An 18308-nucleotide genomic window follows, 5' to 3' on the forward strand; every position below is an offset into this window, starting at 1 on the left:
TTACACATTCCTCCTGTATGAGTAAAGGAGGAGCTGATTCTGTGTTGGGGCACATCTTGCATGCATGTGTGTGTGTGTGTGTGTGTGTGTGTTCTCTCTGTTTGCAGCCTGTCTTACTATAACACTGCCCTAAAGACACAACTAATGTTCTCAGTCTATTAGATTAACCACGCAGAAACCAAAGCCAGAGTCTATCAGGACAGTTGGAGACAGCGTCTTCAATGTGGAAACAGTTATGTCAGATGTTCCATAATGAGACGAAGAGATGCTTTGAGATAGGGGATGGTGGGAAGAGAGATTTTAGAAGACTGATGTCAAGTAATATGTTTTTACACAAGTGCATGGAGTGTAAGATGAGTGGATATGAATATTTATCACTTTTGTTTTCAGGGGCCTGCAGGAGACTTCGGGCCAAAGGGCATACTGGGGCCAAAGGGGCCACAGGGCACAATGGTAACGTGTCTAATGATCTAGACTAGACCAATGAAATGTATTAAACTCTAATTGATCCTATGGAGCATACACATTCCCTCTATTTCATGCTTTTTTCCCTCTCTGCTTCTCTCCTTCAGGGCAGAGGAGGAGGAGTCGGTCCGATGGGGATTATCGGTCCCAATGGAAGCGCAGTACGTATTCTACAGATTGAGATAAGCTTTTACGTTTCTCTCCCTCTGCTTTCATTCTTCAATCAGCTGACTGTGAACGTCTCTTTACAGGGTCCTAGAGGAGAGAAAGGCAATCGCGGAGAGACTGTGAGTCTTACAGAGGTCGAATCACCTCTACACTTTTTTACAGACTTAATCAGTTTTTTACACTTTGTTTACACTGTTTACTCTGGATGGAAAAAGGAGGGTTAATGGCTATATTGAGACTGAAAATATTTGTCCTTTCTTTTTCTTTAAACAGGGGTTGCAAGGACCAATGGTATGTTTGCAATTGTCACCTTTTGTATTGCTGCTACAAGCAATTAGTATTTTATTGTAAACACTTGATTGATAACACATAACTCCATCTAACATTTATGCTTTTATTCTTTATCAGGGGTCTCCTGGACCTCGTGGGCCCCCTGGACCACCTGTAAGTTTCCAGTTTTAATAGGCTTAGCCAAATGTGAAACAAATGTAATGTCACATTTAACAATTGCGTAATTTCTCCTCTGAATTACTTTTTTCCCCCTTCTCTTTATAGGGTCCCCCAGGTGTCCCTGCCTCATTTGTAAGACATTTTATGTTTGCTGATTTTTATTGCATCCATTTTCTTCAAAGGAATTATTTAGTTTGCAAAGTATGATGATAGTTACTAAACAAGATATTATAACAGCTGAATCTCTCCATATCTGCATTTGTTTTGTTATTTTGGTGCAGAGAGAGGACGGTCTTCATTTGTTTGTGGATTCACACACCCCACTCAGGACTGAGGTCAGTGGAGTATGATTTCAACATTTCTCTGTATTGTTCAGGCTTCTAATCAATTGATGTGCGTCTGTCTAACTACTGTATGCATAGTGTGCAAAGTCATCTTTTCTCTCCTCTCCTCTCCTCTCCTCTGTCCTCCATCTCCAGAATAAGCCAGTGATGGACCTGCCGATGCTGGACCAGGGCGCAGAGATCTTTAAGACCCTCCACTACCTCAGTAACCTGATCCAGAGCCTGAAGAACCCGCTGGGCACTCGGGACAACCCCGCCCGCATCTGCAGGGACCTGCACAGCTGTGAACAGAAGATGAACGATGGTGAGTGTGTGTGTGTGTGTGTGTGTGTGTGTGTGTGTATGAGAGAGAGAGAGATAGAGAGAGAGATAACTTTTATGTTTACATAGACTGATGATCCCATTGATTTACTCATCTCTGTCTCAGGCACTTATTGGATTGACCCCAACCTGGGCTGCTCTTCGGATACAATAGAAGTCTCCTGCAACTTTACTGGAGGTGGACAGACTTGCCTGAAACCAATCACAGTATCCAAGGTATCTCAGACACAATAACAACTCCAGTGAGATCAATAAAGCCCACATGATTATTATTATTATTATTATTATTATTATATTAAAACTCAGAGAATAGTAAATGAATACATTTTTGAGCACAGAACAGTCTTGTTAACCAGCGCCGTGTTCTGGCTATTCGAGCAGCCAGAAATCAGCGTTGGCCGTGTCCAGATGAACTTCCTGCACCTACTGAGCTCAGAAGCAGTGCAGCACATCACCATCCACTGCCTGAACGTCCCCGTGTGGAGGTCAGCTGAGGACCAGCCGGCCGCCGAGGGGGCTGTGAGCTTCAAGGCCTGGAGTGGGGAGATGATCGAGGTGGGAGGAGAACTCGAGCCACAAGTCATGGAGGACTCCTGCTGGGTAGGAGCAACATGTTTACATCAACAGTTTATATCATTCTTGGGTACTGAGTATTGGGTATTGAGTGATAACCTACAAACTGCCACCATTTTCATTGTTAATGAACATGTCCTGAAGGTGTCTATCTCATTTTGTTGAGTGGCATCCTATCTTCAGGTTGACCTATTTATGGCTTTCATGTTTTGGACTATTGAAATTTCTTGTGTGCTTGCGTTTCAGATGAAAGATGGCCGTTGGCACCAGACCCATTTTGTGTTCCACTCCCTGGACCCCACCCTGCTCCCTGTGGTCGACATCTACAACCTCCCGAAGACTGCTCCTGGCTCACATTACCACCTGGAGGTTGGCCCAGTATGCTTGCTGTAAGGGCTGCTGTGTGAGTCTAATGAGTGTGAAGGGATGGATCATCACCCCTGGATGACACCTCCATACAGGTGTGGAGAACGGAGCAGTCCCCTCCTACCCACCCCCAAGCACTGTCCGAGCGGGAACAAGCCTCCCCGAAACACCCCCGCCTCACTCTGCCAACCTCCCATTGGACTGCAGACACAGAGGGAGGAGGCGCGGGGAGCCGGGGGACAGAGCGGGGGACGAGGAAGAGCTGAGGAGGAGCGGGGGAGTTCTTGCACTAATAGCTTCTCAACATGGCAATAGCTTCTTCAAGCTCTTCAAGAAGGATTTCCCCCCACACCAAGCCATGTACGCCCGCTTGGAGAAAAAAGGCTCCATGCCACACAATCTCTCTGGAACAATGCTAAGTGAAGGGAGAACAAGGCCAAGTCAATATTGCCAATTAACCAATCAGCGGACATTATAGTAACTTATTGTTTGTACTGTATACTGTCTGTATACTGTGTGTACTTTATATACCAGGAAAACCATTCTGTCAGAAGAGAAGAATTAAAGTAATTGGGATCAATTAAATGTACATATATATGTATGCTTATTCCTTAACTTTTATACATGTATATCTTATGTAAAGAAATAATCTTCAAGTGCAATAGAAAATGAGAAGATAATTTTATATTCTAAACTGATATTGAAGGCTTTTTCAGGGGTGCCGTTTTATTTGCCTTTGGTGCTCATCTCCTCTCAGTCTTGCCCATGTGAATTTGTCCAGAGGCACGCTCATCTGTTTAAATTGAGCAGAAGTCACGTCTCTACTTACTAGTACTCCTCCCTAATGTGGGAAAACCAGTGGCACGCAGTCAACTCCTAAAACATAAACCACAAACTTAACGGAGTCACTAATGCCACACCAGCCATCGATATGGAGAGACTCAACGCCTTAAACGCTTGTTACTATACTTAATCCTCACACATTGTTAAATATGTCTTAGACTCCCTGACTCTAAAATGACTGGATGCCACTGGTGATTAGGGAGTATATCTGTGGTTCTGGAGATGAGAGATCTGGGCTAACTATCTGTGCCTTTCAATTATAATGCCTATAAATATGGAGCTCCACTTCTCATCAGTGTTTTATTGATTTCCCTGCAACTGTGGAGTGTGAAATCAGGCCTAGACACCGATATTAAGTGAGCTCCTTCTTCCCCTCCCTTATCATAAAAGATAGGATGGTAAACTTTGTGTTTACCCAGCACCACATGGGACCAGGATTCTCTCCCCCCCTGGTTACAGTAGACAGGCTTCAGGTGCAGGCATTCCCAAGAGGAGAACTGAGCCACAGGAGAGAGTGGGTCCAGGAGTCAAACTTTTCATCCCATCCTCTCTGTCATGCATGGTGCTAAGAAAATAATCTGAGGTGCTAACCTAATGCTGTAATTACACCACTCTGCCAACACTTTCTGATGCTTATAGTGCATGCTTGCTCAGATGGTTACAAAATCTGTATAGGCATAATATATTGCCATAGCTTCCATAATGCACTATTATGGTAATATCCCATCCAGAAATACTTTACATAGTTCCTGAATAGTCAAACATCTGTTCTTTATTCAAACCTATTTTGTTCTATACTGCAATTTACAGAGATGCTTATTCTAAGGGAATATATTTTAGAGATAACTATTAAAAAGAAAAAACAGATTTCTCCTTTTGTATCCATTATAAATCACAGGGTTTGAAGTATTTTTTAAAAAATAAAGTTTTCTTTTCTGTGTACAAAGCCCCCCCACAGCTGTATGTAATATCTTTAGAAACACAACTAGTGGAAATAGTTTTAATTAAAAAAGAAACTTTTCTTTGTTGTAGTTGAACACAAATGTGTATAATTGTGCAAGCCTTGCTGTATACAGTGGATCCCCTCTTGATAATTTAATGTTATTTAATGTTGTAAACGTGGTTGCCGACTGAGCAAGGTTCTGTTTGTCGAAGCAATACTTCTCTTTCTGACAACTTTATATATCAGTTTGCCCAACTGGTCTTGGAGTTTATAGATTTTTTTATTTTATGTGTAAATTTGGGGCTCCAGAGAACAAATTTATTGCAATGTTAATTGTCTTTTATTTTTTTATTTTTTGTTATTTTGCTTTTTGTTTGTTTGTTTTTCCTCTATGATAATCAACCATGTACTGTACCAGGACTCTGTTCTATTATAACTTGTGTTTTAAAGAAATTATGCCAATATGTGAAAATTATTTTTTCTTTTTGTAAATCCGTTGTAGACATTAAAATGAGCTAAGAATACCTCACATTTTTACATATGACTTGGAGCAAAGATTTTCTATTGTCTTTATAATTAAAACCTGTTTGGAAAATATCAGCCAAATAAGTCATGAAACTCTGAACAAGACCAATTCTGGTGCCTATCCTTCATCTGTCTACCCTTTCTTCAATGTTCAATGTCCATTTGTTCAATAAATACTTTAAATTTGTGTGTGGACTATTGATTTTGAACGATTTGTAAGGCTTGAAGACCCAATAAAAAAAAATGTATGTCCTCTGCTGGTCAGGTATCCACTAGGGGGAATCATTCTCTTATTAATTAGACCAGTCATGTTTAGATATGCAGACCTGTGAGACTAAACAAAACATACACATAATGTTGTATCATTACCTGTCTTGTGTTCAAAAATCTTACTTCATTTACATATGAAAGTTACTAAGCTCATGAAATCTGCACTTTTTCTGCTTTCAGTCTGCTGACTCATCGCAAATACACCATGTAAAGGACCAGCAGGCAAGAGAATGGGAGTGCTGATTAACAAAAACAGGGAAGGGATTCGTTTGAGTTTATGTCAATCAAGCTTGTAACCATGCAAGGATAAATGTGATTGGATGGCTGTTGAACTAATGCTCCATTTATAAAAAAGTCATTCCACGATCAGCTGACTGATTAATTGCAAAATTCCGTGCACCTGCCCTAGTTCATCTCCCTCTGGGTGATTTTAAACTTGATTTTTGAAGGAAAATAAATTGTTTATTTTTATACTTGAAGTGATGTTTCTGTTTGATTCGAGAAAGCTCTTATAATATAGCAGCAAATATCATGATGAGTTCAAGCCCATATCAGCTAACACTGGCAGAATAGATGTTTTAACATTTTTTTTTACAAAAATGTCAGATTATCCAGCTAAGAATAAATTAAATGGTTGAAAAAGTAAGCTACATCTACACATTCACAACCATACAAGTGACATTTCACTGTATTTGTTTTAGACTTGGTAATACTCCTTTGCTGCATGATGTTGCCAACATGGCAACAGTTAGTTTTGCTTAACCTCCCTGTTAAAAGTGATAAGAAATTTATTTTTTGTATTTGGTTGTGAAGAGGGACCCTTTGCATGTAATTTGATCTGTTTTGGTCTGGTCACATGACCTCCCACTGCTGTCACTACAATGAATCTTTATTTTATGGCAATGGGGAAAAAAGAAAAAGGTGAGTATATGGAGTGAATATAGTGCAAATACTATTTACACGTGTTTTCCAAGATTCACAAATAATAATGAATAAGGATGGGAAGTGAAAAAAAATCCTACACTTGTGATTTGAAGATTTGTGAACAAACAAAATTCCCACATGTAAATGTAGCCCTATATCCACAAATGCATACTGCTGTGTCTCACAAGTACAAAACCTGTATTGTGACTCAATTTAACTTTATGGCAGTGAAGTGTGGGCCTCCTTATTAAGGGAAAAAACATTAAAGCTTCATTGAAAATATAGTTCTTTTTTTTTAATATATATATGTGGATGTTTGCCTTATGGTCATCGACTGGTCGTGATTTACCCGCCTGTTCATTTGCCACTACATCTTTGCACTCGGCACTAATGGCATTTCAGTAATGCAGTTTGAAAGTCGATGCATCCGATGTGTTGGCTTAAACCTGATTTTGTCTCATTCTCAGGGTCTACCTGTTGTATCACTCTTGGAGTCAGGTATTCTACGGCGGAGTGGCCGGTAGTGCTATCGGCATAATCTGGTTCTTCATCACGCAAGAGGTGCTGACACCGTTATTCCCCAAGATAGCAGCATGGTAAGGAGTGGTGTAAGCTCAGGCCCTGTGTGCTCTCCTTTCCCTGCTTTCTCCTCTTGTCACTGGGAAAAGACAAATTATTATTAAATGACTGAATAAATAAAACCTCCCTCATATGTTTTCTCTAACATTCTGTCCTGTCATTACCTTTTCACAACTGATAGGCCAGTATCGGAGTACTTTCTGGTGCGAGACACAAGCCTGATCCCCAACATCTTATGGTTTGAGTATACAGTGACCAGATCAGAGGCAAGGTAAGATACTGGTTTGGTGGAAGCAGGTGGGGTTAAGGAGTGCTGTTATATCACGCACTATATTACATTTATCACCATGATTATGTTTACAATTGTTGCGTGTTCAGAATTGTTTTTCTTCTCTTCCAGGAACAGACAAAGAAAGCTTGGCACAAAACTTCAGTGATCTATACAGTTCTTTTGTGAAACTGAGTTTAGGACCACACACACTCATGTACACACGCAAACAAATGCTCACTCGAAAAAACACACTGGAGAACCATCTTTTGGACTGACGCGGTTGCAAGGAGTAAAGGGCAAAACCGTTTACAGATGGCGAAAGAGTGCCTGGACCTGGCCCGGAGCCTACAGCCTGAGCAAGTCCGTCCACACGCCTCTCCTTCTTGTACAGCTTGCCCAAATGCTCTCCAATGCATGCAAGACTGTGCAAGAGGCATACTATTTAATGATAGATTAATATATATTTTAACTGTAAACGCACGCTGACAGTAACAGTGCACTGTAAGAGATTCAAGGAGCCGAAAAGGAGGCTTTGGTCAAGTTTCAAACAAATTGGTGGGTGTCATTACAGCATGTATTTAGTGATTCTTTTTTAAATACTGATGGATAGCTGGTGGGTGTGGGTGTGGGGGAGGGGGGGTGGTTGGTTGAAGTTAGTCAGATTGGGGAGGGGGTTTGGTTATGGCTAGGATGGGGGTAAGTGGAATTAACCATTTTTCATTGTTATATAATAGAACATTTCTAAAATTGGTTATAATGTAATATAAATGAAAATTTGCACTTTGTGAAATTTACAAGTTAACAAAAAACTAATACTAGTTAAATGTTAAGACCCCCCTCTTTTCCCTAATCAATCTTCCCTCTGTGTCTATGACTGTCAGTCCTAATATATTAGATTCCAATACTGATTTGCAAGCAGTGTAAATTTAATGTACCTTCTGTACTATTGAGCATCAAGGTTGTGGTTTCTGTTCATGTCCACATTTGAGGATTATGAGACGGTGAATCGCAACACAATTCGGTTTCAGCTGTCATGTTTCTTTGTTCTACACAAAATGGACTGAGACGGTGTTTTCTTAATGCCTCACACACAGTAGCAGCCTGGGAACAGAATTCTGGGAATCAGTCTTTTTTTTTTTTGTTGCTCTTGATTCAATTTCTTGTGTTTTCTGCTGTTGTAGAGAACAATTTTATTTTTACGTGCAGTTCCAAGATTACATTCCATATCATTTAGTGAGAAAACATACAATATGACTGCTGAGGGGAGATGTTTTGTTTTTTCTTTTGTTTTTATTATTTTTGACAAAAAGAAAAAAAGCCTCAGGTCAGTCGTAGCATGTGATTATGCTTTATTCCTCACTACCAGGGCAGCTAATGTTCAAGGCTGTCAAGTGGGGATCTGAAGCTGATTTGAAACTGTCATATCATTAGATCCACAAAGGGAAGTAGTTCTCTTAGAATTTGAATTTTTTTTCCATGTGTAACCATATCAGGCTGAATAAAAAAAATGTGTTTATGTACAAAAGAAGTGGTTCATCTCCTACTTGGCGCTGGAATATAGTGGCAACATCAAACATTTTTCATTTTGATATCTACCTTTTTAATATTGTAATGCTGGTGCATGATAGTATCACATTATTTATAGAGATCTGAACGAGATAAAGGTTCAACTGAACTAGTTCATCAACCCACAGCATGTTTCACTTAATCTACATCAGTCAGCGTGGTATCTGTCTGGTGGTGGCCGGCTGTGCGTGTGTTTCCAGAGGCGTGTTATCCCAGAAAAGCGCCTGGATGGTATTTGTCCTGGTGCGTCCTGTCATTCATGGACGCCCTGTGACAAAGACTCCATTCATTGTCTGTAAAAGCGGGGAGGGAAAGAAAGAGCGGTGGAAGAGAAACACTATGAAAAAGAATTCCAATAGCCTACTCCTAATATGATTTTTATAGGATACTGCACAAATATCTCAGACAAACTAAAGTCTGTATAGGAATGTTAAAGTGATACCATATAGGAGATAAGAAAAGCATTATGTATCCTACTGTAAGGTCACTGGGAACTCACTACTGAGCCACTGCCATAGACGGTCCATATACAGTTCAAGTTCATATAGGCTATTGTAGGAATATTGATTTTTCCTTGGGGGAAACCTACAATACCATTCCAGCTTTGTAGTTATTAACAACTATTAACAACCATTCAAATGAAATTATATAGCACTTTTCTGTCTAAGTTACTAAATGTTGTGAAATAAAAGAATCTAACCTAATACTGACTTCAAAAGTTTGCTAAATTATTTGCTAGAGAATGAAATAGGCTGTGTAGAATGAAGGATGTATTGGTGACGTAGGAAAATAGCCTGCAATTCAGTTCAAAGTATTAACAATATCCATGTCATGGGGTGGTCGACATGGGCAAAGACTCCTGAGAACACCTGATTGATTGCATTAATATCTGTGCTGTGTCTGACTAGTGGGGACTGATCATTTTCTCACTGATACATGTGATCATTGTGTTTTGGAAATGCCAGCTTGATGATTAGATACATAGCGTAAGGTTGGCGGAACAGTTGAGGCACAAAAGAGCTAGTTACATCTGTTCAGCAGTCCTGAGCTCACTGCCATTGCCTTAACACATCTGATTTGTATTGTAGCTAACATTAAGCAGTAGAAGGCCCACCTAATTGCTACTTGTTAAAATTAACATGAGTTTAAATTTACTATGTGAGAGTAACATCATCAGCCACAACTTGTATCTTTTACAGATGTCTCTTCTCATGGGTTCCTGACCTGGTTTTTAGACATTTAGCTATTATTTGCACACAGCCTTTTCTCCATTGGACCTCCGAGATGGTGCCAGCTGTGAAGAAAATTTCAGATGTTCTGAGATTGAATTTATACCCCAAGATTTGACCATTACACTGAACAAAAGAAAGCCAACATTACAGTGTATCACTATGACAACATATCAACAACATATATTAACAGAGCATTTGCAACAACTGTGTAACCTGCAACAATTTCTTTTGAGTTAGCAGCAGTTCAGTCACTAGTGTGTATGGGTTAGCAGCTCAGTTGCTGAATCGGACTCAACAAACCAACAAACCTCAACAGACATCTTACCAGTAGCCTGCACATACTGAATTGAACTTGGACAGCGCCACCTTTTGGTCAAAAGGCATGGTACAAATGTAAATAATTCATTTAATGAGTTAGCAGCTCACCTAATGAACCAATTCTGTATACCCGTCAGTGAGCATTTAATGCGGTTGTGGCTTTTATATGAGACAGTCGATTGGACACAATATTAGCAATGGCTATACTGAACTGGACAGACCAATGCCCAAACGCTGCATTTTGAGTAGACCTAGGTCCAGGGGAAACAGGGTTTTTTGGGGTGACCACCCAAAAATACACCATCATATGTTGCCTCTTGTGTCACTTTGAAAGTTGTGAAGTTGCAGGTTTTATGATGAGAGGGGAAGAGGCGAGATTGCTCAAAAATCTGTGATGGTATTATTAGTTGGAATTTATTTAACCACTAAAGATTCACCGTTTTCCAGGAAGTAAAAGTAATGGGATTGTGACATAAAAATAAAATAAAATAAAAAATGTTTTTTTATTGTTAAATAGGTGTAAGCTATGTTATAATCAAGGAGTTATGATATGGAGAATTAGCTAACAAGGTGAAAAAGTCATTTCTCATTTTCATTGTGACTTTCATTCTGCTTTACCTCTGAAGTAGGCCTTTTGTTTCAAAGAAAAGTACTAAACAACATACTTTTCTGTGTTTACATGACAACTCTGGAATAAAACACCAGTATACATTATACAAATACAACAGTGGTCATATTGCCTGTTTACAGTATTAAAAAGAATGTCCTCAGTAAGTCTGACATAATTTGTCAGGAACAGGTTTTTCTTATATAAACAAATGCATTCACATATTGACTCCATTACATTTAATCATAATAAACTGCCCAGAAAGAGAAAATAAAATATTTTTTCCACATAAGACTGGCACAAAATTCTTGATCTAACAAATGAATTGCCAAAAATGTCCAAACTGGCACAGCCTCCCACTGGAGATGAAGCCTGGCCTGCCATCTACTGGATAAAGTTTGTTACTGCACCCTGTAATAATGTAACAAAGATACATGTAAGGAGGCCTATAAAGTAAAACAAGCCGACAATGTAATAAAATCTTAAAATACTAAGTTAATATCATCTTTGCCAATAATGTAATAACGTATCACATTAGCCTATTAGCCAGTTATTACATTACTGCCTCGTGAACCATTTTTGGCTGAACATCAGACACTTAAATTGTTACCCTTAGTAGGCCTAGTCTTATTCATCTTAGTTCTACACTGCTGTGAATTATTTTGCTATGACAGTGAAAACATGTAATTAATATGTAAATACAGAGTGTAATGAAGCACTAATTCAATGGGGAGAGAATTGTGCCACCAGACAACTGAAACCTGAATTACGTGTTCTGAATTTTTGTGATCAGTGAAATTGAATCTGACTTTTTAAAAATGGAATGTGTATTTATTTGTTTGAATATTGTTTTTCAATATTCAGCTTATATTTAATTGAAAAACAGTTTCAAAATTACTGCTACAAATTTACAAACTCTACTCAACCTTTCCAAACCATGATTTCAAAATCAACTCTTGGACGCTTTAAGATTTTAACACCTACTGAGGAAAAGCAGTAGATTACAGATATAATCAAACTGGCTACAGAAGCCCTGAGAGGCAAGAGGAAAAAAAAGTTTTGTCTAATTTTTTTCTCCTGTATTTATCTAAATATAGTGACTTTATGGGTGGGAAAAAAAGCTATCAGGATAGCAGATAGCATATTAAACTGTATCAGCTCTGGAGGGGCCCACTAGCAGCTGAATCAAACAGCATAGCCTAGTTGATGAAGTGGTAATGTCAGTGCTTGGGGACTGACAGGTCCTTAGATCACACTGAGTTACCTGTTTGACTCTATAATCTTTTCAGCCACAAGACGGCAGGACCACACCACTGCTCTGTGCAAAACGAGCCTTAGCGCTGTTTTGTTTCAGGAGGAACATTCACAATCAGTTTATGAATTCCACACCTTGCACTCATTTAGTGAAGCCAAAAAACCCTCAGACTGTCAGACTGGACTCGCTCAACAACCAGAATGAACCTCGGCTTGGCTTTCACCTGCTGGCAGCTGAAGGACCAGAAGGGGAAGAAGAGCCATGTGGAGTTGGCATGTTTTCTGTTGGACAGGGAACGTGGCCTAATGGTAGCTACACTAATCTGCATGTTGAATTAATGATTAACAGCTATTGATAGCTGTTACCATTAATGGTTATTATTATGCTGGGTAATGATTTTTTTTAACAGGTGGTGGAAATGGGCTGCCATAAGAACGAGCCTTGAAAGTGATCAGTAAAATCATACAATCAATTATAATATTTACTGACAACCAGTGCAGAGAAGCTAAAATAGGTCATGTGTCTTAGATTTGGTTAAGAGCCTTGCTGCAGTGAAGCGCCTTGGTGGCTGTGTGGTCTGAAAGGCACCATGTAACCGTGATGTCCTGAGTTCAAATCTGGCCTGGGACCTTTGTCGCATGTCATACCCCGCAACATGTGGTCATCTCAATAAACTTAGTGCGGGGGGGATGTGATTCCAGTGTTACACCTTGTATCAGAAACTGTGTTTATTGTAATAATACATTCCTGGCAACCCAAAATAGGTTCTTGATTTATTAGACACCAAACATGGCAATGTTATGTGCATTAGCTGTGAAGATAATTAAATGAGCATAAAAAGGTGTTGTTTTAGGTATGACCTATTCGGAGAGGGCTGGAGTCAATTCAGCACTGGGACATGAGTCACTGGAATTAGAGAGAGTGAGGCTTGTACATTCTTTAACATCGTCAAGTGGTGGATTCTTGTTATGTATTTGGAAAAAGTACATTATTTCAGTATTTAGAATAGGCATTTGGCACTACTTTTGTTAAGTGATACAATGGTCAGTATACCTTTAATAGGTTAAGTGATACGTCAGCGTAGGGATACCTGTGTGATTGAATTTGCACTTGAACAGTAAAGACCCTAAACTGTATGTCGTGGTTCAACTCACCATTTTATTGCTGTTAGTGTAAGAGAAGAAACACAACAATTCTGTATAAATTATAGCTACAAACCGATGACATTAAGAAACAATGGAAATGGAAACTATTTGCTAAACAAAGGAACTATTTTGGTTTTAGTTTTATATTGCATTTCATTTTATACCTTTATTTTTATTTTTTAGATTGGATTATGCTATACACATTCATCTCAGTGAGGTCACAAATGCAATTTCTCCCTTGAAAAGGTATGTACATGCAACTGTACAAAAGCAAGTTTTGAAAAATGGGAGCATCATGCCCTCTGACCTCCCTAGAATTTCTGGGTAAGTGCCTTTAAAAGGTTATTTCAATAGCACTTCTGCTTCATGAGAGAGTTCACAGTAAAAACAGACAGAAACAATGGGATGTAACAAAGCGTCCAGGTTGATTTTGAACCCAAGAAATGACATTACAAATAAATGTACATGGTAGGCACATTAGCCAACTGAGCCACAGGACAGTCTAGAAGTTGCCCTTTTAGAAAGTTTTGCCCCTGCCCCTTTCAGAGTCTGTGCACTCCACTGATTAGACCCCTACTGGTCTGATGACACCTAACAACATCCATACAATGTAGTGATAACGTTCAAATCGGGCGCTTGAGTGTCCCTTATATTATTTTGGGCCAAAGTTAAACCTTGATAGGATGTTACAAATCTGCAATCCAGGGCATGACAGTTTAATATAATTTCAACATCAAATAGGCCTAGTAAAATTCCAAATTCCAATTGGGCCAGGCTAGAATTGGTTTTGAATATTGTAACCCATATGGGCTGCACTGCAAAGATCATTGAGACTATCTGACTGATATTAAATAGCCTATTATTGTTATTCCACATAGACAAAGTGAAAATGTGTATGTTCAAAGTTTTACAGGATTTGAAACAAATTGATTTCCCTTAACTCGCAAATGATGTTGTGAAACGAGCATCATCATAGACATTCAAATCATCAACGGTTTCGAGGTCTACAAGTTCTATTACTGTCACGTTCACTGAGGTTCATACAATAACAAAATCGTTAATCAAGGACAGTCTCGGTATCTGGCGTTAACCGTTTAATTTTGGATCGGTGCATCTAAACGGGACTTGGTTAACAGAAATGGAGACACAGGTAAGTCTGAGCTTGGCTGTCCAGCTTTTGAATGTTTAATTCTGGTCTCTAGCAGTAGATAAAACACTGAAACTTAACGGACGAATTTGAATATGTGTGGTATAGCGTTGATGAATTCAGTTGAACCTGTTTAACGTTAGCCTGCTCTTACTTTTGTCTGCAGCAGTCCATGGTGCTGAATTTATACAGGCTAATATCCTGTATAGTTTTAATCAACTGTTAAAATTCAGGAAATATAATTCACTCGCTTTTTTTTTTATACATAACGTTACATCTAACGCTATCCAATAATCAGAAATATGCATATTATCATAACGTTAGTCCTATCTGACTTTGAGCCATAGTAGCTAGCTTGTCTATAATGTTAGCATATTTGATTATTTGTACCACAGACGGGGCAAAAACAGAAAGTGGGCAGTAACCAATATGATCAAGAATGAACTAAAACACAATATATATATATATATATTTTTATTTTTATTTTATTTTTTTTTTATTTATTTATTTTTTTTTTCTTCAAACATTTAGTTCATTCTTCAGTCCACTATGTTAAATCCTTCATGGAATGCATTTTTATTTAGCACTGTCTTGTTTCCTCTCTCATCTCTGACCAACACAATATATAACGCTACTCATTCAGGTTTTTGTAAGCAAGTCTCACACACAAGTCGATGGCATTTCACACAGACGTTGTCCTTTTTACCATACCTCTTACACACCTGACACCATGGCTTCTTTACTGGAGTGATGGCTGCACAAGTTGTCAACATTGTCAAGTCACACAGACACAGACAACTGTCATTTCTACTGGTAATTTTTGTTTTCGTATAACGGGCCTAATGTCCCTGTGACATTATTAGCCTATGTGAAGGCAGTCTACCAGGTTTTACATCTTGGTGACTGGGCTCCCCTAGACCCCAGAAACAAAATACAGTACACAGGTATCTAGTGAGTGATATTCCTGCTGTTTTGTTTTATTGCCTATACACTATATTTCCAATGAGTGAACTTCTGAAGATCTGAAGACACATTTCAATTGCTGAACACAGTATCTTAAACTCATACATGACTAAACTTTCTTGTTACCCATTTTTGAAGTCGGCACAGCACTACTGAACGCACATATTTTGAATGAAACAAATGAATTGCAATTCACAATATAGGCATTTAGTTGGCAGTCTTATCCGGAGTCGCTCGCGATAATTGCAACAGCAGAATGTGAATACTGCCAGCCTAAAGGAGTGCAAGAAAAAACAATAAAACATCAAGAACTTGTTCTTCATTTCAAACTGTGAATCAACCGGTCTTCTTTGCCACAGGGCGCCCAGCAGAAGACGGTTCGGTCCAGAGCAAATCGGATCAGGAAACACAGGATCAAGATTTTCAAACTGGACCAGCTGCAGGACGACCAGGGGAGCGTGACCACCGAAGATGTGTCCGGTAGGCTGGTGTTTTCTTACCCAGTAGCTATTTGTTCAAGTTTAAATGGCTTATATTATCTTTGTCTAAAATGTGCCCAGTGGGGTGCATTTAATAACTTGTTCTAACACGAGGGATATAGTCTCCTATCATCATATTATCAAATTATCAACAGGCTTTTGCTGCTTGGTAGAGTAATGTTGTCATGGCATCTTAGATAGATTTGACATTTTTGCCATTTCATTGATGCTCTAATTCAGAGTGACTTACAATGAGAGGAACAAATCAAGGTAAAAACAAAAGGCTAGTCATTTCTCACAAGGTATTACAAATGAAAAACTAAACCACCATTGTTGTGTACATACTTCATTTATTAGCTAAGTAATAGTGTATAGTGAATACTTTGATTAAAGCAAAGGTCTGGATAAGTCTCTAGCAACTAAGCACATCTGGATTTAATATCTTTTTTTTCATTCTTCTTTGCAAAAGAGTTAAAGCTCACTCATATTGGAAAGAGACCTCCACACTTCTCTTAGTCAGCCCACATTTTTATAGGATTGAGGTGTTTAAGTTTTCCATTTTAATGGATTGTCAAAAATTAGTAGCCTTTTGTTTTTACCTTGATTTTGCTACATTCTCTATTCAAATGAAAGTGAAAAATGTCTGATTTGATGGATTTTCATTTCAGGCCTCAGGACAATACAAAATTGAAAATGTGAAATGGCTTGTAAATATTTGATATTCACTGTATATGTTGTAACTCCAATTTTGCTGATTTTCATATTTTAACTAAAATTGAAGGATTACATGCTCCTCTATGGGTTGAGAAAGTTGTATTACCCTCAGGCTGATGAAACCCTTTCAAAACCTACTTGATAAACTCAATAATGCATGGTCGTCAAGCTAAAAACAAGGAGGTTTTTCTTAGTTCCTGAAGTTGACATTTTAGTGATACAAGTTTTCACCCCACAGCAGTGATATGTATGCACTTAGCTATGTATTGTGGTTTGTTTTTTTTGCATGTTTTCCCTTGGATGTGTGTGTGTGTGTGTGTGTGTGTGTGTGTGTGTGTGTGTTTGTGTGTGTGTTTGTGTGTGTGTGTGTGTGTGTGTGTGTGTGTGTGTGTGTGTGTGTGACAGATGACAAGGCCTCTTCCAGTCTGCAGGCTAAGCACAGAGACGAGGTCTGCATTAATGTTTTGCCTCTGCATGACACCACCAACAGCAGACAGTCCCGACGCCTTGGGCGACTCAGGCTCGACATGATTGCCCATTCCATTGTAGAGAGTATCCTTCAGGGATGTGTTTTTTTGAAAGGTTTTAATTTTATTGAACACAACACTCCCAATACCTTCTTCCTCTCTCCCTACTTCTATTTTGCATAGCGGTATTTCCTATTCAAGCTTTTCTCTTTTACTTTATCATTGTGGGGGCACTGAAATTTTGTCAATGCATTGTGGCCCTTGTACCACCGTACACCCTTGTATTCTTTACTATTTGTTGCTTGTGATGTTGGTGATCTAGGAATTAACACATTTTCTACTGTTGTAGTACTCATTTAAGTCGCTCTCAACAAATGTCCCAAATGTCAAGATGAATCTATACATTTTTAATAGGCATTTCTCTTCTACCTCAGTGTGTACTGGTTCCTGAAGAGAATCATCAATTTGCGTGCTAATATCCTACCTGTTGACAGAAATTATTGAATTCATTCTTGTTCTTAACAATAGATTTTTGGAGAAAAGATAGAAAAAATGGATTTCCTACCCATCAACACCCCCCCCCCATTTTTGTAATTTGAAACACCATTGCCTGTTCCACAAGACCAGACTAAAAGCTGTGTTACATGGGTAACTTTTCTGAAGCAGTGCAGACAGGCAATTTTACCAGCAATTTTAATTAGATGTGTTTTCATACTTTTTCTTTCCTTTGTAGCTACTGCTTTTGTTTTATTTGTCATTTTCCATCTCTGCCGAAAGTGATGCAGTATAAGTAATAAATTACATGAGTATCGTAAACTTACACTCCCAGGACGAAGTATCTATCAGCCCAGTAAATGTGTGGCCCTTTATAGCTCTAATCAGCTTGGCACTAACACTGCTACAGTTAGGGATTCAAGTCCCACTGGGGCCCCCTATACTGAAAATATATACACTCATGGTACCTGAGTTTATATTGACATGTATTCTAGTATAAATGTATAAATGGCACCAAATGGTGCCATTTGGTGAGCAAAAGCGTCCACCAAATGGCATGTTAAGTTGGATGCGACACTTGTTTGTGTCTTCTGCCTTCTATCTTAAAATATGACAAATGTATCAAATCAAATGTATCCATAACTCTTAACAAGTGTGTGATGGCTTGCCTTGACAAAATGCTCCCAGACACATACTTCAGATGGCTTGCACTCTTCATCACCATTCTGAACGCCATTGTGCTGGGGGTTGAAACAGGTTAGAAACTTTGACATTAGTAATTAACTTATAAACGATAGATAATGCCAAGAAGCATGAAATCCACCTTTTTTGTATTGCTCACCAATTTGGGCATGCCATTTGGGCATGGCAAGCAGTGG

The 18308-nt window shown here is 38.8% G+C and overlaps 1 protein-coding gene and 1 long non-coding RNA gene across 2 annotated transcripts in view; both read left to right on the plus strand.

Moving 5' to 3' along the window:
• Positions 1 to 5185, plus strand: part of col27a1a (collagen, type XXVII, alpha 1a) — a 75774-nt gene extending 70589 nt beyond the window's left edge. The window contains exons 51-61 of the mRNA XM_071895804.2: positions 391 to 453; positions 573 to 626; positions 717 to 752; positions 907 to 924; positions 1042 to 1077; positions 1189 to 1215; positions 1365 to 1418; positions 1563 to 1731; positions 1855 to 1964; positions 2130 to 2348; positions 2568 to 5185. Coding sequence (XP_071751905.2) covers positions 391 to 453; positions 573 to 626; positions 717 to 752; positions 907 to 924; positions 1042 to 1077; positions 1189 to 1215; positions 1365 to 1418; positions 1563 to 1731; positions 1855 to 1964; positions 2130 to 2348; positions 2568 to 2714 — 933 coding nt within the window. The 3' untranslated portion in view covers positions 2715 to 5185. The remainder of the gene's footprint in view (positions 1 to 390; positions 454 to 572; positions 627 to 716; positions 753 to 906; positions 925 to 1041; positions 1078 to 1188; positions 1216 to 1364; positions 1419 to 1562; positions 1732 to 1854; positions 1965 to 2129; positions 2349 to 2567) is intronic.
• A 1477-nt stretch (positions 5186 to 6662) lies between these two features.
• LOC144539816 (uncharacterized) lies at positions 6663 to 7264 on the plus strand. The gene is made up of 3 exons (XR_013505109.1): positions 6663 to 6788; positions 6953 to 7042; positions 7172 to 7264. It is a non-coding gene; the product is annotated as an uncharacterized LOC144539816 (long non-coding RNA).
• The last annotated feature ends 11044 nt before the right edge of the window (positions 7265 to 18308 follow it).

This window comes from Centroberyx gerrardi, chromosome 2, assembly GCF_048128805.1.
Source record: "Centroberyx gerrardi isolate f3 chromosome 2, fCenGer3.hap1.cur.20231027, whole genome shotgun sequence".
Classification (NCBI taxonomy): domain Eukaryota; kingdom Metazoa; phylum Chordata; class Actinopteri; order Beryciformes; family Berycidae; genus Centroberyx; species Centroberyx gerrardi.